Source organism: Biomphalaria glabrata, chromosome 8, assembly GCF_947242115.1.
Source record: "Biomphalaria glabrata chromosome 8, xgBioGlab47.1, whole genome shotgun sequence".
Taxonomy (NCBI): Eukaryota; Metazoa; Mollusca; class Gastropoda; family Planorbidae; genus Biomphalaria; species Biomphalaria glabrata.
The window spans coordinates 32929991-32955078 of NC_074718.1; the positions used below are offsets into that span (position 1 = coordinate 32929991).

General features: G+C 31.8%; 2 protein-coding genes across 10 annotated transcripts; one reads left to right on the forward strand and one right to left on the reverse strand.

Moving 5' to 3' along the window:
• Positions 1–433: 433 nt before the first annotated feature.
• On the reverse strand, positions 434–14134 carry LOC106069329 (MIT domain-containing protein 1-like). Of its 9 annotated transcripts, none has more exons than XM_056038220.1 (9): positions 14065–14134; positions 11641–11719; positions 11136–11225; positions 10875–11029; positions 7696–7797; positions 4963–5099; positions 3798–3878; positions 3026–3150; positions 434–2578 (listed from the first exon to the last, which is right to left on the reverse strand). In XM_056038220.1, exons 4-9 carry the CDS (start codon positions 11023–11025, stop codon positions 2413–2415), a joined length of 762 nt encoding a protein of 253 aa, XP_055894195.1. In that variant the 5' UTR covers positions 11026–11029; positions 11136–11225; positions 11641–11719; positions 14065–14134; the 3' UTR covers positions 434–2412. The 9 variants fall into 9 exon arrangements, with proteins under 9 accessions (XP_055894195.1, XP_055894196.1, XP_013084408.1 ...); XM_056038221.1 differs by having other exon boundaries at positions 11136–11259; XM_013228954.2 differs by lacking the exon at positions 14065–14134 and adding an exon at positions 13931–14054.
• On the forward strand, positions 14131–24951 carry LOC106069330 (ragulator complex protein LAMTOR1-like). Its single transcript, XM_013228959.2, has 6 exons — positions 14131–14260; positions 18285–18352; positions 18585–18674; positions 18823–18900; positions 19700–19823; positions 23818–24951. Exons 1-6 carry the CDS (start codon positions 14219–14221, stop codon positions 23908–23910), a joined length of 495 nt encoding a protein of 164 aa, XP_013084413.1. The 5' UTR covers positions 14131–14218; the 3' UTR covers positions 23911–24951.
• The last annotated feature ends 137 nt before the right edge of the window (positions 24952–25088 follow it).

Sequence of the window (25088 nt, forward strand, 5' to 3'; positions counted from 1 at the left end):
CTTATGGCTCCTGTCATTCTGTTCATAATATTCCACATTGTCTATTGTAAAAAAAAAAAAAAAAAAATTCTCCCTTTTAGACCTTGCTATCTATGGGGCAGATGATGTAGAGGTCATCTGTTTCTGTGGCCAATAGTTAACGAGGGTGTAATGTGGCCAGCACAATGACCAACTGCCTTTACTTTTCCCCAACTAATGTTAGAAGTTGGTGGACTCAGAAGAGCCCTAAAGATCCTGAAATATAAAAAAAACAGTATTCACCAGGATTCCAACCCAGGACCCCTGGTTCAGAAGCCAAGCACTTTACCACTCAGCCACCTAATGTATTTTGACATAATTGAGACCTCTAGTTTGAGGCAATAATTATTTCTCCCTTTTTCAAGGGCAACGTTTAGAGATATGAGCCATTTTCTATTCTGTATGTCACCTCTGATAAATTCTCTTTTTTTTTTTTCTCCTTATTTTGGTGTTGATCACCTTGTATTTAAAAAAAAAATATAATGAAAAGTTTAGTTCAAACAAATTCTTGACAAGTTTCAGTTCTGCAATTATTTTTTTTTCCTTGATGGTGTCATTAAGCTTTAGTTCTAAAAAATGTATATACATGGAGTTTGAATTTATTATTGATGGCCAAAGAAATAAAATCAACATTTTAAAACATTAGTAAAACAAAATTGAGTTGAAAGAGATAATTCAAGCTTAAATTAGCTACATCACAGCTACTCCATAATTAATTTTTTTATGAACAATGTTTCTTTTTTTTTTTTTTTTTTTTTAATCTTAAAAAAAATTTGATTGCTAAGATGTGAATATATAACATAATATAAATTTAACCATAAATTGCACACACAAAAATTACCTTATATTCTTGAAAATTATAAAACATTGCATTGCATAGGATAGTGTTAACAAGTCATATAATAAGTAGATATATTTCATAGTATAAATATCCACATTGGTCTTTGAAAATACTACTATATTAAATAAATTACACACTTTAGTGATACTATGATAATATAATATGCATAATTAAAATATTAATCAGGTGGAATTTAAAATGAAAGAAGAAATATTTTTTTCTTTTATCATTAACCTAGACTTATGTTCTGATATCAAATATTCTGAGCTAAAAAATAGAGTTCTTAACTCTTGAACCAATTTAATTTTAATAACAATATTCTTTAGACTAAGTAGCTTAGGGGCATAAAAATGTAGTTTTTGATTCATTCTGTTGCTGAATAAATGCATTCTACAGCAGACAGTATTTGATTTTGATTTAATATTCTTTGAAATGTTGAAATACTTTTACAAAATAACAACAGTAATATAATCATACAAAATGAAAGCATAGGCTACCAATCAGTCCTATATGTAGCAAAAAAAATAAATTCAAATTAACATTTTAAAAACTTGAGAAACATTTGAGTGCTCATAATTGAGACTATAAAGTATGAATGAACTACTGTACACTGAAATGAGTCTTATAATTATTGAGAAATTGACATAATGCAGTGGCATAGCACCAATGGGCCCAGGCTTCAAGAATACGATGGTGACCATAATAAAAGTTGTGTGTCATAAAAACAAGTAGTCATCCTGTAGGTATCAGTTCGTTTACTAACAGGTATTCTGATGAATAAACCACCTTTTGCAAGCAATAGTGTCTTTACACTCAATTTCAAATAATGATAAGGAAAAGTGTCATAACAATCAGTTCTTGTACATGAACTTAAAAGTAATTTATAATTATATTTGGGCCCCACTTGGTCATGGGCCTAGACACAATAAATTTATAAACCACTTTGTGCCATGGCCATGCCACTGCATACATTCTCTCTTATGTAGATATTTGACCCTACCAAAATGAAAGAAAAACGATTAATTAATATCTTAATCTATCTACTGCCTTCAGGATGACAGTGTAACAGATTCAACAATTTCCAACTGTTAGAGCAAAAGACTTTTTGTTTAGCTGGTATATAAATGGCTGCAAGGTGGAGATTCAACAATAAGATACAACCTCCGAAGTGTATTAGGGTTTGAAATGCTATACTTTCTTATACTGGAATGACCATGGATAAACATATTTTTTAATATAATTATTGTAAGAAAAAAAGTCTCTGAACAAGATTTAAAATCGCAGAACTTGTGGTGACACAATCACATGATCCAGATTTGATGTGTCATTGAGAGAACTGTGTTAGAGGTTGAGAAAAATAAAACCCTTCTAATAATAAAATATTTCAACATGGACTCAACCCTGTGAAAAAATTGTAAGTGATGTCCCAGTTTTTATGAAACGCAGATTGCATTCATACAACTTTTCACAAATACTTGCATCGGGTCGCATATAGTGCCGATCAGCAACTACGAATGTGGAACAACAATATTCTTCAACAAGAGATTCTGGTGCTAGCTTGTACTTGTTGTGGCCCTAACTGATCCCTGGTGGAAAATATCTACTGTTGTTTCATGACACTTTCTCAAATTCAGGTCACAGAATCCAATGTTAAAACGATCACAGCCTTTGAAATAATCCAGACCTCTACCTATTTTGATGACCCAGCCTGTGTTCAACCTAAAAAAAACAACAACCCAAGTGTCAGTTTCAACTTCACTAAATTGGATCTTCAGAGGTGAAGGTCATGTTTATAACAAAAGTATTTTTAATATTTTTTACTGCTGTGTCCTATTATTAGCCTAGTTTAAACAGTGTTTGTTCAACATATCTTGAGTGTACTTCTACCTAAAGAAAAAAAAGCTGTTTAATGCATCCAAAAATATCAGAAATGTAACCAACTCAAACTTTGGCTGTAATGTAATTTGAAAATATTTATGATCTAGTGCAGTGCAGTCTATATTGAAAAGCCTGTTTGTTTCAAACTTTAACTCTCTCATGATGAGTATCAAAAAAGCCTGTTTGTTTCAAACTTTAACTCTCTCATGATGAGTATAAGAATAAAAGCCTATTTCAAACCTCATAACTCTGTAGTGTTAAATATCTGAATGAAAGTTTGTTGCAAACCTTATTTCTCTGTCATGTAGAGTATCAGAATACTTTATCTTTAGCTCTATGCCATGAGAGAAAAGTGAACGTCCAACAATAAGAAGCTTATCATGTTGTGTCAGGGAATTGTTAGGGTTTGGGTCCTAGGATAAAATAAAATTGCAAAGTTACTTCAAGGAATTCTAATGATCTTAAAAATGACAGTATTTTATTTACATTACCTCCCCTACATTGTTTACACTTCTTAGTAGAGACAAGTAACTCCAGATTCAAGTATGTAGCAAACCACCATGTTTACACTCTCTGGAAACCTTGACTTAAGTAAATAATACTAATAAAAAAAAAACGAAAGTCTTCATACTCATCTGATCTGTATTTTCAAGAACTGAACCAAAGCCCTTTACAAATTTAATAAATGGATTTGAAAGAAAAAGAATGCTCAGAAAAATTTTGTCCCATATTAAGATGCTGCAATAATCTTTCTTTTGGAAAGAATTTCCATAATTTATATGATAGCATTTGGAGAAGGCCAAAGGCTTTGGGTCTCAAAGGGCTGGAGAAAACTAAAAAAAAAATAACGAAGAAAAAAGGATAACTAATCTGTGTGATTCAGGATGAAATTTAAAAAATACAGAAATGTGGAATAAAAAATAAAGTGCTGACTACACAGTGACATAAAAATTTATTAACATAATAAAGTGTTTAAAGTTTACCATCAATGCTATTGCAACGACAGCACACACTATTGATTTAATCAGGTGCCCCTTATCATTTCATATGACATCCTCACCTTACTTGTTGTGAGAGTGACAGTCTTCACTGGAATCTTTTTGCCAACAATGAGTTCACACAACCTGATAAAGTTGTCAATCTAAAAGTAAAAAAATTAGACATATGCAATTAAGCATTTCATCAGAAGAAGCATAATTATGTCAAGAAATACTGAAACTGTTGTTTTTTTTTGTTTCAAAAATTATTTAATTTTTGTATTGAATCTAGTACAATATTGCTTTAGAGTTATAAACTAGTTTGTACTGAAACATAATTCATAGAAATGGATGCTAATTCAGAATTTTAAATGGGAGAAGGAAGCACAGGCATGCTCAAAATCAGGTAGCTTTTAGTTGAGATTCTTTTACAGCATTATGCAATAACAGAGACATGTCATCTAGACAGAACAATCTATAACTTGAAATTTTAATATGAGATGTGTTAATACTTTATTGTGATAACATTGTTAGGTGAATATAAAATTTTTTTCCAGAAAACTGTTTAGGCTAGATCAGACTATTTATAGTGCTGATGAAATGTTTGCATTTGATATTTTGATTGGTATTCTGTACATAACAATAAAACTTATGAGTTTTATATGCATTTTAATAATTCATTAATAATAATAATATTAAAAAATCCAAATATTAAGGATGAATGCACAATTTTATGTAGCTATAACTTAGAAGTGACCTGTACATTTTGACGCAGATGAAGCTGTTGTCGGCTAAAGGGTAAATTTAAATCATCTTTTCCTCAGCAGAGCTTTTCAACTTTAGCTTTCATTTTAGTGCTGCAGTCTTTGATAGAGTTCTACAGATATCCCTTACTGAAGCCAGTAGCTGCCAACCGTTCTCTTTTAGGCCATTTGGAGTCAGTTGATGTCCAATCAGGTCTTAAAGCTCTTAAGAGGAGCACATATTAAGCTATTTATTTTAAGCTTGGTGAAAAAGAGAGAGTTTTCTCACCCATGACAGTTGATAGATATAAGCTTGCTTCAATGCTATATTGTTGCAGAAAGTGGGAGTGTAATAACTTTTAGCTACTGTATATAGAACAATATTGTTGGAAATATCAACTAAAGACAATGATTTCTTTAACATAACAATAGTTCCAACAAATAAAACAATATTGTTGGAAATATCAACAATGATTTCTTTAACATAACAATGGCTCCAACAAACCTGATGATCTTTTCGTATATATGGGTCATCAACCTCCACTTCTGTCACATATTTGTTGAAATAATGGCCAAATAATGTCTCATAGGAATGCCCTGTGGAGTCCGCCTCTATCTGTATACGCTCAACCTTTTTAGAAGCTGTGGAAAAGTTAAAAATTTAAATAAGATAGTTATGTAAATGTATTGAAATTACTTTGTAAGCTTCTATACTGCCTCTACATTTTATCTTAAAGTCTGTTGGGCTGTTGAGATCCATAAGTAAGGATTCCTAATATGTCTCTTCTTAGTGTTGAGGGTATTTTTATTAAGTCTTTTGTAGCTGGTTCTTATTTTTTACCCAAATTCTGGTCACACTTTGACTGAGTATATGTCGTGTTTCGACATTCCATTCAGCCTCTCCCATCATACAGAAGTTTCTGCAAGCAGAAAACCCTTGGTTTTGAGCCAGCTGTTTATCATTATGAGAAGCTTCTGTTTCCCCTGTGAGGGTAAGTGCCAAGGTTTAGTATTTGTAGTATCAAAGCTGCTGGTTTCATTTCAACAGGATCTTTCATTAGAGTAGAAAAAAAAATGTCTCTATTGTCTTTTGCATTTATAGAGTGCAGGCTAGAGATGGAGCTAGTGCCTAGCTGTGTTTAGCTATGAAACCAGTACCTCTGTCAACTGGGCAGTGGGGATCATTGAGCAGCTCATTGACCTGGTCTCCACTTAGAGCTCAGCTCTCACCTATGACTCCAAGTAGTTGTCAGCATGTGGCAACGGCCACACCCCAGTAAACAGTCTTGACTGACGGGCTAAACCAGGTGAGGGTAAGACAGAGCTAGTATCTGGTGAAACAACAGTCTCTGTCCACCACCCAGCCTTAGAAGCCTACTTGCGGCTGAATGGCACTCAAGTCATAAATAGGACTACCAGGGTGTCAACTAGCAAACATCATGGAACGTTCCGAGCACTGTGTTTTACAACATGACCAAACCAGCTCAGCTTTTGTCTTGTGTTGACTTGTAACATCACAAACTCATTTGTCTTCCTGGCATCTAATACCCAGCACTTTTTTGTAGCATTTACTCCCAAATGCTTGACTTCTTCTTTAAGCCTCAACGTTCAGTGCCCAACTTTCACAATCATATAGGAGTACAGTGACCACTAATGAAGAATACAGTTTTAATTTTACTGGAAAACTTATTATGCTCTTCCAGATTTTCCGTTTTGCTGATGGGAGTGGATGCCAAGCTCAAATGGGGTTTTATCTCTTTTATTATTCTCCATCTCTCACTATGTTTGACCCTAGATAGTTAAATGAATCAATTTCTTCTAATGTCAGGCCATTCAACAGTATGCAACATGTAGTACTATTGCCACCACAAACTAGTATTTAGCTTTTTTCAGCACTGATTTTAATTTTTACAGCTACTATAAAGTCTTACTGTTTCACGGCTATTATAAAGTTTAATGTTTTTCTGCTAAAATTTGAATGTTTTACTGCTATTGTAAAGTTTTAATGTTTTACTGCTATTATAAAGTTTGAATATTTCACTGCAATTATAAAGTTTGAATATTTCATGGCTATTATGAAGTTTGAATGTTTTACTACTATTATAAAGTTTGAATATTTCATGGCTATTATAAAGTTTGAATGTTTCACCACTATTATAAAGTTAAAATGTTTAACTGCTATTATAAAGTTTGAATATTTCATGGCTATTATAAAGTCTGAATGTTTTACTGCTATTATAAAGTTTTAATGATTCATTGCTATCTCCTTTGTACAAGGTGTGTATACAGGACTTTAAAAAAAAAATTTTTCATTGAAAAGTTGTGGAAAATTTTCTTAAATGGCAAAAATAAATTTATTAACCTTCTCTTTGCTTTATGAATTTGGATTTTTGGCACATCTGCAATATTTAGGCCATGTTATACCCTCTTTGCTTTGTAAGTTCTGTATTTCACACAAAAAGGAAGCAACTATTTTTTTTTAATTTCAAAATGGATTCAGTATGTCTAATATCCTGATACAAATGTACACAGTTGCAGTCGTAGAGCCAAGCTTGATAATTGGTTGCACAACTTTGCCCTTCTAGATTTATATAATTTAGATTTGTCTACTAGACTTTTAAAAATATAACAATTCAAGTGTTTATTTGAAAAGTTTGAAATATAGATCATAGGATTTATTAGATTTGTAGAATTCTAGATATAGTATGCTAAGTAGCCTAAGGCTAAGGTAAGTTGTAGGCCTAAATGTAGATAGACTTCTAGTCTAAGTCTAGATCTAAATTAGAAAAGCCAGAAGAATTAGATATCTAGTTCTAGATGTAAAATCTAGAAATAGATTGAGATATCTATGTCTGGTTTCCATTTTTTTTTAAGAAAAAGAAAGTTACATAGTCTTATACAATATTGTACGGTGACAGATCAAACTTAATTTGATTAAGGATGTTTTGTTTACATTTTTGACAAAAAGTGAAAGTTCTGGAATTAGCACAAGTGACAAAATTTTACAAATGTTGCTTTGTTTCCTTGTTTAAATTTGACTTTTTATTAAATTTTAGTAGTTCAAAAACTAGCAAAGTCAAATAGACAAAAAATGTGTATTTATGGCAAGTGAAAAAAAAATAGTATCAGCAATTAAAAAACATTCCAGCTATAGCCTGCAATCTTGTATCCATGTTCCTATCACACACATTTTATAATCAGCTTAATCAAGTTTGAACTGAAAGTAGAATCCCTTTACCTTCTTTCTCTTCCTTCAAAAATGCTTTTAAATCTTCAGCTCTGACTAAATATTCCTGAAGCTTTTCTCTATATCTTAGTTTCTTTGCAGCATCTGTTATGGCTAGCAAAATATATGTTAATAAAAAGATGTTATAAATATATATGTTAAATAAATAAATAACTTATTATAACCTAAATATCAGGGTAGAGAGCTGAGGGACTGAAGAGCTAACATCATTCCCCTATTTAAAAAGGATATGATCCTAGAAATTACAGACTAGTATCACTCACCAGCATCACATGTAAAATACTAGAACACACCATAGCTTGTTTGAAAAAAATAAAATATTTTGGCATTACTAGTTCATTACAGGATTTCCTGATAAGGAGAGAACAAACTGTAATAATACATGGCTCTAAATTAACAACAAAAACAGTAAACTCAGGTGTACGTTAGGGAACAGTCTTAGGCCCACTACTGTTTCTAATTTACATAAATGATCTACCAAATTGCATTAGTTCAGAAACAAAGTCAGATTATTTGCAGACAATTGCATAACAATAGCAATAAAAACAACACAAGATAATGAAATTTTACAAAGAGAATTAGATGAAATAAGAAATTACTCATTTCAAATGAGAAACAAAGTGGAGCATGTCTTTCCACCCAAAAAATGCAAGTTATTAAGAGTAACAAAAAAACTAAAACAAAAACTACTTATTTTATTCATGGTAAACCAGTTACACAGACTAAAAATTTGAAATAGGTGTAATAATAAATGAAAGTTATCATGGAATCCCCATATTGATGAAATTATTAAAATGGTGCATGTGTGCATGCATGTGTTTTTATTAGTTTTTACTATTAACATTTCTAATAATTTTTAGTGGCCCCCCAAAAGGAGAAAAGACGCTATTAGTTTTGTGTGAAATGTCTGTCCATCTGTCCCGTTTAGATCTCGTTAACTAGAAAAGATTGAAACAATCTGACATCATAATATTTTAGTCCATTCAAAGGCTACTTTTTTCTTTTCCAAAAAGCGAAAAATCTAATTTTTAAATCACTTATGCAACCAGTTTTATTTTCTTATCTTATATAATACAGACGTTACTTCAAAAAAGAAGATGATTACGTCCTACGCGTCATGCATTCAGTCATGCATATTAACCACTGCCTTACATTCTGCCAAGGCACTGGTTTTCCTGGCTAGCTCAGGCAACCCATTCCATGCTCTAATAGCACTAGGGAAGAAGGAGCACTTGTACAAATTTGTCCTAGCATATGGGACGAGGAATGTGCTTTTATCTTTGTGTCTTTCCTGGCTAGCTCAGGCAACCCATTCCATGCTCTAATAGCACTAGGGAAGAAGGAGCACTTGTACAAATTTGTCCTAGCATATGGGACGAGGAATGTGCTTTTATCTTTGTGTCTTTCTAAGTATTTTATTAAATTTTGTTTTTGTATTTGAAGATTATGGTTCAGTGTTTTATGTATAATTGCTTCTTTACTTTTGAGTCTTCTATCCTGAAGGCTTACTAAATTTAGTGATTTTACTAAAGGTGTCAAATGTGAATATTCATTTGTTATGAATCACTGCTCTATTTTGTGTCTGTTCCAGTTTCTTAATGTTTTCTTGAGTTGAGGGGTCCCAAACAGAGGATGCATATTCTATTATTGGCCAAACCAAGGTTAAAAAACATTTTAGCTTTATGTTCTTATTTGATTTATAGAAATTTCTTTTAATAAACCCTAATACTTTGTTTGATTTTTTGATAGTTTCATCAATATGAGGATTCCATGACAGTTTTTCGTTTATTATAACACCTAGGTATTTTGCATTTTTAGTCTGTGTCACTGATTTACCATGAATAAGGTAAGTGGAATTAATTTGTTTTTAGTTTTTTTGTTACTCTTAATAACTGACTTTTTTTTTTTGGGTGGATAGACATGCTCCATAGAGTTGACCAACTCTATGAAAGCATTATAAATTCATCGATCTAGGCTATGTTTACCAATGTTTAAATGAAAAGATCAAAAGGATCTAGATCTAGATCTAATTTTAAGAACTACACTTTACGCATAAAGTTTTTTACTTTGACACATGAAAATACAAAATATAGTCTATTGATTTCATTATTTAATAAAATAAAGCTTAAAATTTGTGTTTCACAAGCATTTTTACATAAATTCCTTCCTTATATCTAAGAATTTAGAAGTCCTGACGTGTATTCTTTCATAAGACATTACCGGAAAAGTTACACATCTCTCTATTCCTAGGTCTAAAACACTCATTCAACTCTAAGATGATAGAACTTCTCTTCACAAAGATAGTTTTATACTTTGACAAACGAACATACTAATTTTAGTCCATTCATTTCATATTTTAATCAAAGTAACATTCAAATTTGTTTTTCTAAAGCATTTTTACATGAGTGCAATTCTATTCTTAATATCGCGTGAATTCAGGTCAATTAGCTATTGTTAGCTCCATTCATAATATTTTTTTATTAATGAATTCATGCATTCGCTTAACTTATAACATTATTATTTTCTTTAATTGTTTCTAATGCACAATATCAGTGACTATATCAGCTATACGCGAGTTAAGACCCGCGGGCAGGGGGTAATATATGTCTAGTGTAAATATATAGAACACTTAACTAAATAAAAAAAAAATTCTTTTTTTTTAACGAAATTTTTTTTTTTTTAGGAATTAGAGATTGACCATTTACAAACCAATTAGATCAATTAGATACTCATTATAAGACATCAGTTAGGTCAGGTTCACATTTAACTTCACATTCACTTTCACTTATCCTTTGGTTTGCTGGACAGCTGGGGCACCACACAAGATCTGTCAACCCAACCTTCTTTCTCCATTCTTCTCTGTCATTTGTCTTTGATCGAATTTAATTCTGATGTTCTTTCTGAAAATACTGATACCTGTCTTTTTAACTGCCTGGGTGGACCACTTCGGGGGCCGATTTTGAGTTTGTGTTTCCACACAAACTGTCTTTGTAACCTTGTTAATTTATGAAATCATTAAACTAAAATTTAAATATAGGAGGATAAATTAGTTTGACACATAAGAAGTCTATATGACAAAATTGAAACAAAGATAACAAGCAACAAACTTTGTGGAGGATTACATTTCTTCTTTTAGCAGAAGTCGCACAGACGAAGACTAAATAATTTACCTTTGTGCACTTGCATCAAGAGTCCCACACCTTCTTGGTAACATGTTAGGGATTCTTCAAATCTTCTATTTTTATCCAATTCTACCGCACGTTTCAAAATATCTATTGCTGATGCCTCTACTCCGCTAATTTTATCATCAGCCATCACCATTAAGCTGTAAAATTATCAACACAAAACATTTCTGTGAGTTTGGATGTTTTTGTGCTATAAACTCTACGGCTGTATGACCAGTCAATTCAAAAGTTGATCAGAACACTTACCCTATTAGTTAAAGGTCAAAATAGAATTGAGTGAATTTGACCTAGGAACATGCCTAGAACTTAATCATCTTCTTTTTTTTGAAGTAAGGTCTGTATTTTATAAGATAAGATGCTGTATTTGTTGCTATTAAATAAATTGAGTATACATCCATTGACATGTTAAATTTAATATCACAAAAAGGTACTCATCTCAAGGTACATTTTAAAAGAAAGAATTGTTAAGCTTATTGGAGTTAAGGAGATAAGAGAGTGAAAGATAATTATTAATTAATTAATTACTATTATTAATTACAAATGTAGTATGTAGTTTACCGTACTTAGTAAAAAGATAAATTCAAAAATCCAACTCTCAAATGAAAATGAACAAAGATGACATACAACAATAAGGAAACATTCAATTATTAAGTTGGATGAAGAAATGGTAATGGAGAACAGATTGGGGACATCTGACTTGAACTAATACAGATTAAAAGATACCTGTACATACAACCATGATCTGGCTCACCCTTTTAAAGCAAAAACAGGTCCTTTCCCTCTAATGTTCTGGGCCAGCTCTTATGACAAATATTCAAATGAAACAGATTCTGTAAATATTTATGGAGATTTATTTATCCAGAATGTCCCATAGTAATAAAAAAACTTATTTACATCTAGTTATTTTAATTATTTAGAGAGCAATAGATCTAGATCTACTACTAAAATCTAGATCTATCATCTAGAAGCTAGTGCTTACAGCCTAGTAGTGGTAGATCTAGATTCTCAAGTTAGAAGCTTTATAGGTCATATAGAAACAAGTAAAATATTTTTTTTTATTAAAAACAAAACTTATATTGAGTGAAATTATTTTAAATCAATCATGTCAATAATGTTCATAGGTCTAGACAAACAATAATAAATTTGTGCAATTATAAATATTTTTATTATGGTAGTTGTTTTTGTTTATTGAATGCTCAGTGCACCACTATGTTCTAATCTCTTTTTTGGACCAGTTGGGGATTGGGGGGAGCAGAGGGATATCTAAGAGAAGGTTTCCATGCAGCTTTAAAATAAAACAACATTTACTCAAGTTTGAATTCAAGCTTGGATTCTAGCCTCCCTGGTGGAAGGCCGGCAGGTTAGACATTGAGCTATACAAGTAAGTACTTATAAAAATAGTTTTTATAGTCTAAAAAAAAGTCTATACATATAGTTTCACATTTTTAGCAAACTACCTAATTCTCTTCACATGGCACTCCTCTTATCTTAGTACATTTCTCTATAAAACAGAAAAAATTAATTACAACTAATTGATTAACTACTTGGTGGTTAATTTTTGTATTCGACTCATGTGTTGTTATCGACAATGAATAATTGTGCAATGTTTCAACTTGATCTGACAATGCTAGAATGGGAACTGGGAGAAATAATGTGTACAAGATTCCAACCAGACACAGTTGCCTATTGAAATCATTTTTCTTTTTATAAGTTTTTTGTACATAAAAAAATAACATAGCAATGTAACTTTAAGTAGACTAGTTTAAGTCTTTTAAAATCATATTATATATGTAAATGAAAAAAAAGTGAATTAAAAATAATAAATAAATATAACATCTGATACAAACCAGTGACCCAACATGACAACTCTGTCTAGCTACAACGCAGTGCCCAGCAAACTAACCTCTGGAACATAGAGATGTCCAAAAAAACATCTTTCTTATCCAAGGTATCTTACAGGCATTCAATAGCCACCCCAATAGTCAATGATCACATGCCCCACCAAGCTCGAATGCAACCTCGCCACACCTGTCTTCACCAACAATTTTTTACTCTTTCTCTCCTAACTGACGATACCAGCGTTGATTCCACCAGAATGTGGTGAATAATTATGGAGAGAAAGAGTTAAGAGCAGACACAGACAGCTATTAGGTATTAGAAAAATAAGTTCCACTTTAACTGTATATCTCTCAATATAACAAGGGGACAACATAAATACACAGGATGGCTGCCTGGTCATGCAGTATTGAATGGACTGTTGATGATCTGAGTTCATACTGATACCCTGCCCACTTCCATCCTCCGTCATCCTGTGTGAGGTTTGTACTAGGAAGTAAATATGTAAATACAAATGTGAAGCTATGTGCCAAAATACAATGAATGATGCATACATATTACATATAAAGGCAGCACTGCTAGGCAGAGTTGTCATGTCGGGGTCACTGGTTCGTGCCTCAGTCTGTACAGTCCCTTATTAGCCTTCTTTAGCCAATTAGAACTAAAACAGAAAGATTTAAAAACTCCTTCATCCCACTGTGACTGTCGGTCAGAGTGTTACAAGATCATCTCTCATCATTGAGAAGTTCATAGAAGTCTAATTCATAAAGCGCTGGTTGTGAGTGTGTGTGAATGTTGTTCATATTTGCATCTATAATGTTATTGTTACAGTAGTTACACTGAGGTTGTCAATTGTTGTCAAACTGAATTTCCATTTGATAGGATCAATAAAAATTATCTTATATAAATCTTATTTCGTTATATTTAATTTACTATTTTCTCTGCCTTTATATCTAAGATATCAATCTAGAGTCTATGTATGTGTAATTTGTATAAAATTTGTAAATCATCATTCATTGTTTCAGTCATTCACTCTACAGACTCTAGTCTCTACACTAGTCAGTCTTGTCTGCACACTACACTACAGCACTGTCGCTTAGACTTAGCTTTACATTTTCTCATAATTTTGATTTTTTTACTGCGATTGGTATTAATTTTTAATTAGTATTACTATTACTAAATTATCATTTATTATGTTTGTCTACCTCCGTCAATAGATCTAGGCAAATATAGAATTCTAGATGTGATTTGGGTAGCAAATAAAATATGATTATATCTACTAATCTAGACTAGAGATCCTACAAGACTAGATTTGTGTAAAGATTTTGTGATAACTTACTTATTAAACTGAAAGTGAAACCGGAAGTCATTAAGGATAAAATCAATATCTACTAATCACAAGTATATAACTTATTGTATGCGGAATTATCATCATGTGAGAACGGAAATCGCAATGTTGTTGATGGTATTAGAGTCCAGAAAATAATTAAGAAATGGGGTGTTGTTTTAGTTCAGATGAGGATAAAGATGTTGGTGTAAGTTATTGGCTGGCACTGAAAAAGAATTAATCTAATCTCATTTAATGTGAAATATCTAGATTAGATTCTTCACTGAACTAGTCAAGATGATAGATCCAGATTATTTTTCTAGAGTTCAATTTACTTACTTACTTGAATGTCTTGAATGTCTTGAATCGACTTGATAAGTTGATTCTCTAGTCTAGATCTAGATCTAGACTCTAGGCAGGTAGAGAAGAGACACTAGAGTCGACTTTAGAGACACTAGAGTCTAGACTTACTATTATACTAACTTAGATAATCTACTAGTACTATGACTATAAAGACCTAGACACTAGAGTAGAGTAGAGTAACTTTAACTAGACTAAGACTCACTAAGAGTAAGACTCATTTGACTCATTTTTTAATAAAATTTCTAATTCTATATCTAAGTCTAAGACTCTAAACTCTAAGTTATTTAAGTAAATAGATCTACTAAGAGTAAGAGGATAAATAATATTTTCATATATCTCATATATATATATATAGTATCTATAGTATTTCTATAGGCGGTCCCTATTCCCAATCAGCTAGGAATAGGCTTCAACCCTATTCCCAGTCAACTGGATCAAATTAGGTCAACACCCTATTCCCAGTCAACTGTGTTTAGGTCAAATTAGGTCAAAACCCTATTCCCAATTAAAGAATTAAAGGTATCAGTTTACATCAGGGGTGAGCAAATTACGACCTGCGAGCCACATGCGGCCCCCGGATACCTACAAAAAGTCAGGTGTGGCCACAGATTAGACATATAAAAAATGCAAATATATTAAAAATAAATAATTTAAAATATATATATAAATTATTTAAATTTCTGATTCTTATACCTTACGATGAAGAAGCTAAAGAAGTATTGTCTCTACATGATGTCATTCTGAAATTCTAAAATGTTTAAAGTAAATGAGATTATTCTTATTGTTAATATTCCCAAACATTCAGTCAAAGACACAAGTTCAGGCCAGTATTTATTCAATCCTATGAAGAACTGTGTTGAAAGTGTTGAGTTGGCTTGTAACAAAATGGCAAGTGTAACAACTGATGGAACTTGTGTTTTGACAGAGAAAAACAGTTTTTTATTTTAATAAAAGAACAATATCCAAACCATAAACTCTTAACTGAAAAGCTGCATAGAATATCAAAGGTATTAACTTCAATCACAGCCTCAATATTATCAGAGCTAATGGTCTTCTATACAGGCAGTTCCCAGAAAATCTGAAGATTTGGGGGGGGGGGGGGGCATTCCAATGTTTGGTTACACAACAGTAACGGCTGGCCTAGCATGATCAAGGTAATAGAGACGAATATGGAATTCAAGTTTTTCAAGAGTTCAAGGATTCTCAAGGAGGACATTTTTATGTTCCTTGAAAGACATTGACCATGACTTTGTTACTAATATTTCTAATGAAGAGTGGAAGACAGACTTCATGTTTTTCATTGAGAGCATTGCAATGGGTTATTTGCATATGAAATGTGTGTACATGTTAAATATTTTCAAACTAAGCTTGCCAAGCAAGCAAGTGAAAAACAGGTTTTGACATTTTCCTTTGCTGAAAGGAGAAACTATTTCTAGTGAAATGGTTGAAAAGTATAACAATAGAAATGGTTGAAAAGTACAAGACTTATTTGGGTTCCATGATTGCGGAATCTGAAAGCAAATTTTTAGACGTTAAGAACATGGAACCATATTTCAGACCCTTAGCTCAACATTTAGTACAGAAGCTGCTTCGGCTTTAGAGCAAATTATAACCTGAAAAAACTATTTCAGTCAGTTCTTCCGCTGGAGTTTTATGGGTCCAAGAAGCTATATTTTCACACCAAAAAAAATGCTGCTAAACTTTCCCATTGTTTGGGCCAGTTTAGCAGTGAACAATTTTTTTTTCTTCAAATTTAAACAATTGTAGGAACAGATCGATGTAAACTGACTAATTTGACAGCAGTCACGAGGATAACAACTAGTAAGCTTGTTCCACAGTTATGGAACATTATGCTCGGGTGTAAACAGTTAAATACTTTGCATTAAGTACAACTGTATATTTGCTGGAAAATGTTGTGATGTAAAAAGACAATATTCGTACAGTTACTTTAAGGAATTGCTAACTCTTGTAATTCCTCAAATTGGGAGTTAAAAAAAAATTTAATGTGTCATGTGTTTATTATATTTGTTTGACTTGAAGATCTTGATGAGATAAACTTGTGACATATGCAGGTTCGGAGGTGCCTTAATTATAGTTCAAACACTTTAATAATCAATAGAGTCACTTGTCAAAAAGCTTAGGAAATTGAAGACGCTCATGTATATCTATATTCAGGAGGAATTTAAAAGGGTTCTGCATCTTTGTGGATATAAGCTAGTGTTTGTACATTAACTAATGAGGCTTGCTCTCCAGAGTAAATGGCATTGTGAATGTTCCTTCATGAATGTTATAATTTTGAGATTCATCAAGGTTCTTGAACCATTTGTATCAAACTGGCGAAGACATTAGTAATTTTAATGCATCTCTTAGCATCGAGCAATTATGCGTTTTTTTCTCTCTCAGTAGATAATCTTCTACACACCTTTCTCTTTCCCTAACTGCATGAAATTCATAGCGGTGGAAATCCTGGGATCTTGCAATGAACATATATCAATAATTTAATGCACTTTTGACTATGTGTTATAATTAAAAGAGTGAAGCACACCAATAATATAATGCACATTTGACTAGACACACAATCTTTAAGTCAATTTTGGTAATAGTGGATCCATATATTACAATATTACCCCATATTTCAGGAAATTCAGTACCAATTTATAAGCTCAGCTTCTTGTTATAGATTCAAATGATTATGTTCACACTACCACAACTTCTACAGAATTATGCAAAATATAAACCTTATGTTGTTTGTTGTTAAATTGATTGGTTTATATTGAGGATTGTAAATCGCTATTAGCATGTTTTGGATGTAGATCTAAGTGATTCCATTATTAATATAGAAAGTAAAAAAAATGCTAATATGACATTTATAGTAATTATTGTACATTGCAAAGTGGCCCATTTGGTAATCACTTAACTCATGTCTAATAAAAGAATTTTTTTTTATTTGATAGGAAACATAAAACCTATCAAATATTAGATGCAATATTTTTCATTCTAACAAACTTTGGATATATAGCTGCAGAGCTCTTAGTTAATCATTAATAAAGATAAAAATATAAAATCCATAGCCTATTAATCTTAAATCCAGTAAAAACAAGCAAACATTGTAATGATTAAGACATAGAGTCTACAATTTTTTTTATTTTTCATTGATTTAAGACAATTATTAGACAAAACAAAGACACATTAATTTTATTATCCAACATGTATAATTTTTTAAATCCATACTTATGTGTAACAGATATTTTTTTGGAAGAAAATGACACTATTTCTGCTTAATTGCACCAGTCTATATCAAACAGCCTATATAACTAGATCTAGACTCTAGTCTACCAACATCTAGAATATCTATATTATAAGAGAATATCTAGATCTAGGTTATAGTAGGCAACAAATGAGTTTTAAGGCATCAACAATAGGAGTGTCAATCCAATGAATAACTGTATTTTTCAAATCGATCATACTATTTGTAGACTGTACATAAGAGAGTGTGTTCATATAACTTTTTATTACATAGATCTAATAAGTGCAAGACATTACAATTTCAATGTTTGCTCAACTTTTTAATGTGACTAGCTTTCATCAGCATATAAGTATAACATTATGATGATGGCAGAAAAAAACCACCTGAATAAAAATGCATTTATGTTTTGTTTTTTTAATTTAGAAATTAAAATGTTTCTATGTAAACTTCAAAATAACAGCAATTTATTCAAATATATTAAATCTATACCTTTGGTGACACTGTAATAACAGTTTGCTGTCAGTTATTGATATAACCAATCTACACATAAAAATGTGATTTAAATTGACATTCATGCATTCTGTCTGTATGTTGTTTTCTTATATAAATATATTTTTTGCAGGTTCAAAGTGCAAATGAAAGGACGCCATTAATTCCTCCTCCTGGTGATATCAGTCAGCCTAGTCATGGGTAGGTTCAATGATGTTAATTTTAGGGAGACAAAATATTTTATTTGAAAAGCTAAAACACAAGCTCAAGACTGTCTCCTATAACATTCCACTTAATGTCCAGAAGTCTAATTTTTTTTTACATAAGGTAAAGACTTTGGATCCATTTATTATAATTAACAATGTCTTGTTCATATAAAAATGTATGCTATATGTATTAATTCCTTATACAAATGTTTATTTATAAATTTCAGGGGGCGTGTAGGACCAAACTATACAACACCTAATGGGAAGAAAGATGATGGACAATCTGAATTCACGCGAATAATTCGACAAACGGCTATGTATGTTTAAAACTATTTATTATGTTCTGTTTCATTGGGTTTTTTCTTTAACCATGTCTGTATCACTAATCTTGTTTATTTATCCATTAAACTTTTTTTCATTGATTTTTCTAAAGCCATAATTCTTTTCAATTCTTGTTTGTTTCAGAAATGTCATAGATGTGACTTCACCAGAATCACAGAACATTGAGCAAGGAGAAATGCAAGATAGGGCTACTCAATACAGGTACATATTGACAGCACTGAAATTTGACCGCAAAAAAAAAAAAAAAAAAAAAAAAAGCATAAAAAATGGGGGGTGAGGTGGGTTTGTACATAACTCTGCTACGGTTGCTAAATCCTAAGTTTGAATGCTACTAAACCTGATTTAAATCTTGTCAACCCTACTAAAGAATAAGGCTTTTAGTGCATTCATGATGTATTTGCATACATTTAGATCTATGTAGGGAAAAGTGTTAGGTCTAGTTTCTTATTACAGATTTGTAAAAAAAAAAAAACAATTCTCTGAGATTCAGATAGTTAACCTGTAGACTGTAATCTAAAACATGATACAGTGTTAATTAAAATGTACTCTCCATTCATGTTTTTTCTTGTTTTCTTTGTCAAAAATAAAAAGTTTCATGTTTTATAGGTCAATTTAATTCTTTATAAAGTTCTCTTTTCATTAGTGCCAATGCCAACATGATGAGTAAACTTGAAGGAATTATGAAAACTTGACCTTACTGATAAGAAAAATTTGTGAGAAAAAAAAAGTTAATTTTTTCCCTAAGTTACATTCCTGATTTTTTTAAATATCACAAATTGAATTAATTTGTGTGTAAAATAAAAGTCAGCTTTTTCTTTTATTATATTATTATTTGATTGTTCTTTTGTACTTGACATAGATTTTTAGTTCCTTTGTAGTAAAGTTGTTTTTTTCACAAAAATTATGTGTAAGTTTCTTTGCATTTATTGTTGAACAAGATTACATTTTCAAATTTATTTGAAAGAAATGTAATTTGTTTTTTTTAAACTTACCATTTAAGCAACCGTCTGAATATGGCACTTTCTGGCAAGTCAAGAGTTTACAGACCTAATTTACCTCTTGGGGTTACATCACCACAGATGACTCTGTCTGCAGCACCTGTCTCAATGTCTGATGTTCAATTGGTGAGTTTACCCATGATCATTACGATTGTTTTTAGCATAGTCTTCCAAAAATTAAAAGTACACTGGTTGAAATAATTGCTACATAATGCGAGATATAATTAGGCCTTAATATATATGAACCTAAAACCAATCATATGTTTTTCCTCAATGTTATGTAATTTCATGGGATAAATTCCAGAATTCCAATGAATTTTTCAGTGTATAAATTCTGAAAGTATTGCCTATGACTTAAAATATCAATATCCTTAATATTTATGCCTTTGCACCTGGCATTTATTCGTATGTTGTATTTTAAAATCATTTCTCTCACACATGACTTATTAAATTAATTAATTATTCAAAACTATTATTATTCTTTTAATTCATATATGTTAACAATTACATACAATGTTCAGATTTAATGCACTAGTTTAAAAGAAATGTGGAAATGACATCAAGGGAAAACAACATTTTTAAGGGGAAAAGGAGAATCAGAATAATCTCTGCAAGGAAAGGAGAATCAGAATAATCTCTGCAAGGAAAGGAGAATCAGAATAATCTCTGCAAGGAAAGGAGAATCTGAATAATCTCTGCAAGGAAAGGAGAATCAGAATAATCTCTGCAAATGGGTAGAATGTTTATGTGTTTTTTAATGAGGAAAATGAATTTATTCTTGACAGAACCTTTTAGTATTCACAATGCCTTTCATAAACTCACATAGACTTCACCAGATAGTAAAATGATCACATGGTCACCTTTTGCAAATTAAAGTATTCACTACAATATTGGTTCTCAAACTGTGGTCCCCAGACAATCGAATGGGGTCCACAGAAAGATGAAAATTGTTTACAATTTAAATAACCTCTTGGCTAAAATCCAGGTTAACTGATCAGATATTTTGAATAATAATCAACTCCCCTTTCACTACTGTTTAATATGTCTATTACTGACTATTCTATGACAACCTAAACCATATATTTGAAGACATTTTTCATTTGGATATTTCTGACTGGGTTCAGAACCCTTTTGCGCTTGGGCAAATTCAGATCGCAATCACAGACAAATACCTACTAATGCAGGAGCAGTGATTAAGATATTCACAAACGAAGGGCTTAAACCAAAATTTGAACAAGGGTACCATAAATTCTGGTTACAAAAACATGTTTGAAATTTATATCTTGCATTATGGGTCATTGTAAAGAAGTTGTTGACTGCTTTCCAGCCTTCTTATTAAGTACAACATGCATTCATTGCCGCAGTGAGACGTATCGCTAATTTAAAAAACCGACTTGAAATTTGTGTTTGTTGAGCTGGGCATACATACACTCATAAAATCATATCAATCTTGTCCTAGTCATTTTTTTTTTATTTTATTTTAAACAAAAGTTCTAAAACATCACAATAAACAATTCTAAAATGACATGCATCTTTTTTTTTTTCTTCTGGAAGATGCTTCCAGTTGTGTGAAAGCTCTAGCAATGTCAGAAGTGTCTTTACCCAATAAGGCAATGTCATTGACTAAAGCAATGTAGAGGTTGGCTGTAAATTGTCCCTGTTGGTTGCTGGCCTGCTTTCTCTTCTGAAGTTGCTAGTAATTGTTCCTTTTGTGTCTATGTGTACATTCTTTAAAAATGCTTGAAAGTGAGTCACCTTATCTTAATCCTCGTTTAATCCTGAATTCCTGTGAGTGTTCTTCCTGTACTATAAGTTTACTTTTTGAGCTTTTTAATATCATGTATATTGTCAGTTTGTTAGGTATTCCAAAATCCTGTAGTGAGTCATATAGATATTTCCTTTTGATACTGTCATAAGCCATTTCTTAGTCTATAAATAGTTGGTGGGCACCGTGCAACTGGGTTTGCGAAGTCATGTGAAATACTCCACTTATTCTTAATCTTCGGAATCAAAGATATTGCCTTTACTATTAGAGTTGGTGAACTGGTATATTGTATTCATAGCATTTTTCTAGTATACATCTTAGTTTGAAAATGTGGTCAGTTGTGGATCTATTAGGTCTGAAACCTCATAGGTAGTCACCTAAGATTTCTTAGGAGTATTTTCTAAGTCTCTTCCTTATAGGCTTAGTTAGGATTTTATAAGTCGCATTTAAGAGAGTTTCCTCTTTAATTACAGCATTTTACTTTGGATCTTTTTTTTCTGTATTGGAGATATGAGTGCTGTTTCCCATTCTGTTGGTATTATTTGTTCTTCCCAAGTTCTTGATATTAGTCTGTATATCTGGGAATGCTGGTCTTTTCCTCCATATTTTATTAGTTCTGTTGTAATTTGGTTCTCTCCTGGTGTTTTGTGATTCTTCATGGTCCTAATTATTTCTGATGTTTCAATGAATATTGGCAATTGTCTTCATTTTCAGTAGTATTTCAGATCTCCTTAAAGAAATGGATCTTTTGTAAGATTTTGACAAATCACATTGTTTGTTGTTGTTTTTTTTTTTTGGTAATTGTGTATGATACTTATTCTTTGTCTAAATGTAGCTTTTACTTGTAGGTGGTCTGAGTCAGCATCTGCTCTTCTGAAACTTCTTACATTTAAAATATCAGATCCATGTCTCCTATCTCTTTGATTTGATGTATTGCCATCAGATGAGAACCAGGTTACCTTGTGAATATTGAAATTTAGTGCTGCTGATAGATATTCCTTTTCCTGACACAAAATTCACTATCTAATGCCATTAATGTTGGTCTTTTCATGTAAGCTTTCTTTGACAATGCTGATCTGAATGCTGATTCTTTTCAAATTTTTGCATTGAAATCTCCTAGGACTATTTTGATGTCATACATTGGTGTCTCATCATAAATTCTTTTCAGTTCATCATAAAAGGTTTCATGTTATCATCTGTATCTTCAGTAGGGTCATGAAAGTTGATAAATGATATGTTGAAGAATTTCCCTCTCAAATGTAGTGAGCAGAGTCTATGATTTACAGGTTTAAATCCAATAACATTAACTACCATTTCCTTTTTTAACATAAAATCCTGAACCAGGTACCTAAGTTGTTAGTTTTTCTATCACTATTAAATATAGTATACTCCTTAATTCTGAGAAAGTCTGATTCTTTTCACCTGTTTTTTTATAGTGCCACAAGAGCTATATACTATATTTCTTTAACACTACAGTAAGTTGGGCTAGTACACCTACTCAAAACAAAAATCATGTCCTTTTCTATGCATTTGTCATCATTTTCCATTGTGATCAGTCCAGATCTGGTGGAGTCCCCTTTTAGCTCTTTGGATAGCTGCTTTTACTTTTGGGTAAGGTGCCTTAGCTTTTGTGGATCCCTCCACTTTCCACAAGGCAGCAGGTTTGATTTTGGTCCACCCCAGGTATTTTATTCCACTATCTGCCACCTTGGGAGGCACTCGATGGGAGATCAGCAACACCACATAAGTGTCTCAAATAAGAGCTTTAAAAGATTGAGATGTCTGGTTAAATGTCACCCAGAATGATGTTAAAACACATTGACCTAGATTGCTTTGAGATAAAACACCAAAGAGTAGAAGAGAGAGGAAATGATTCATAGAAAATCAGCAGAGAAAGTTTTAGAAAAGTAGTTTAATGTTCCAACAGAGGGTCCCACATGACAGAATGAAATAATGTTTACTTGTTGATGTCTCATGCAACAATCTGCATAAGAGTTATTAAGTGCAGCACTCAGTGCTACACTCTGGCAGAACCTGCGACGCTGCTGACCCCAAACTGTATCGGCACTGCCGTTCCTTTGGATACATCAGTTGCAGAGAGGGGGGAACTGATGTGTGGGCAACATCGTTCCGACCACAGCTAATGCCCAGGCATTCATCTCACCGAGATGATCCATAGTCGATTCGCGACTGAAGGAGGCCATAGAATTAAATAGTATTTTGAAATGGTGTTACTTTTTCCACTTTTCAACTTCAAAATTAATGTTCAATACATTTAGTATTGTTGAAAACAATGTCTGTTCAAATAAATATATGACAGCACACATAATTAATGTTTACTACTATTATTTACAGATAACTAGTGTTAGTGAGAAATTAACCAGTGCTGCCAAAGAGATCAAGATCCAACACAAAGAAAACTTAGTTGTTAATTTTGGAGGTTCATGATTTCTAGTTCATGTTAATACCGTAAATTTGTTAGAAGTATGAAAGTTTTGATCATCAAATTTTTTTTTGAACAGTGTACATATATTTCTGAATGCATGCAAGTTTGTGCATAGTGTGAATCTTTTGAATGAACTTAATGCAATGGATGTGTGCTTATTTTAGTCTATACCATGAAACTTTCCTTCAAGTTTAAAGATGTGACAAATGGAGATGTTACAAGAGTGGTTTTTAATATGCTTTGCTGCTTCTGAAATGATCCTAGTAAAGATTTTATTCCATTGGTTTGAGGAATTACTTAAGTCAAGCAATATATGGATACCGGTACCTGGCAAAATGGTATTTGTTAATTTAGCTGGCCACATAATGTCCATGTTAACTGCAAAATAAGCACATTAACTTAATTTTACTTCACATGACCTGTTAAAAGGTCTTAAGGGTCTCAAAAAAAAATAACTTTTTTTTTTACCTTGAGGTTGAAAAGATGGGGGATTGTGGGTTCCTCTGTAAATAAATGCATCAACGTCTTTCATGCCTTAGCTTGAAGAATTTTAAGATAACTTTCTTGGGTAATTTAATATTTACCCACTGACAATTATTTCCTCAGTTTTCTTTTAAAAATGTTTATTGCTGGTACTGTAGTTAACTTAATTTGTATAATCATAATTGCAATCATATTAGTATTACCAGTATTTGTCTTTTGCCTTGCTCTACAATGAAATTTTTTGTCATAAGTAATATAAAACTTATATTACAAAGTTGAACATGTAATAAAATCAAAGATCATTTTCAATTTATTGCATTGACTGGCTGATAAAAAATATAGTTCTTTAAATATATCACTTGAATAGGGTTTCTTTCTTTTTGTAATTTTCTCTCTCCTAGATATGTTCTACTATGTTAGAGCTATGAAAAAATGTTAGTTAATGAATTTTAAATTGTATGCATGTATGATTACCTCTTTATATTACCATCACTGAAAAAAAAATGTTTTTGTAAATATTTTTTGCATTTGCAAAGTAAACAAGTCATCATTCTCTATAACGTTTTCTTCCTCTATTTAGTTAGTGCATTAGTACTTATATTTAAATTTCTTCTGTTAATAAGACAGAAAGCAATTTTTGTTAAGCTTTCATTAAGATGGAAGGTGGAAATACAAGTGCAGATTCATGTTCTGGAAC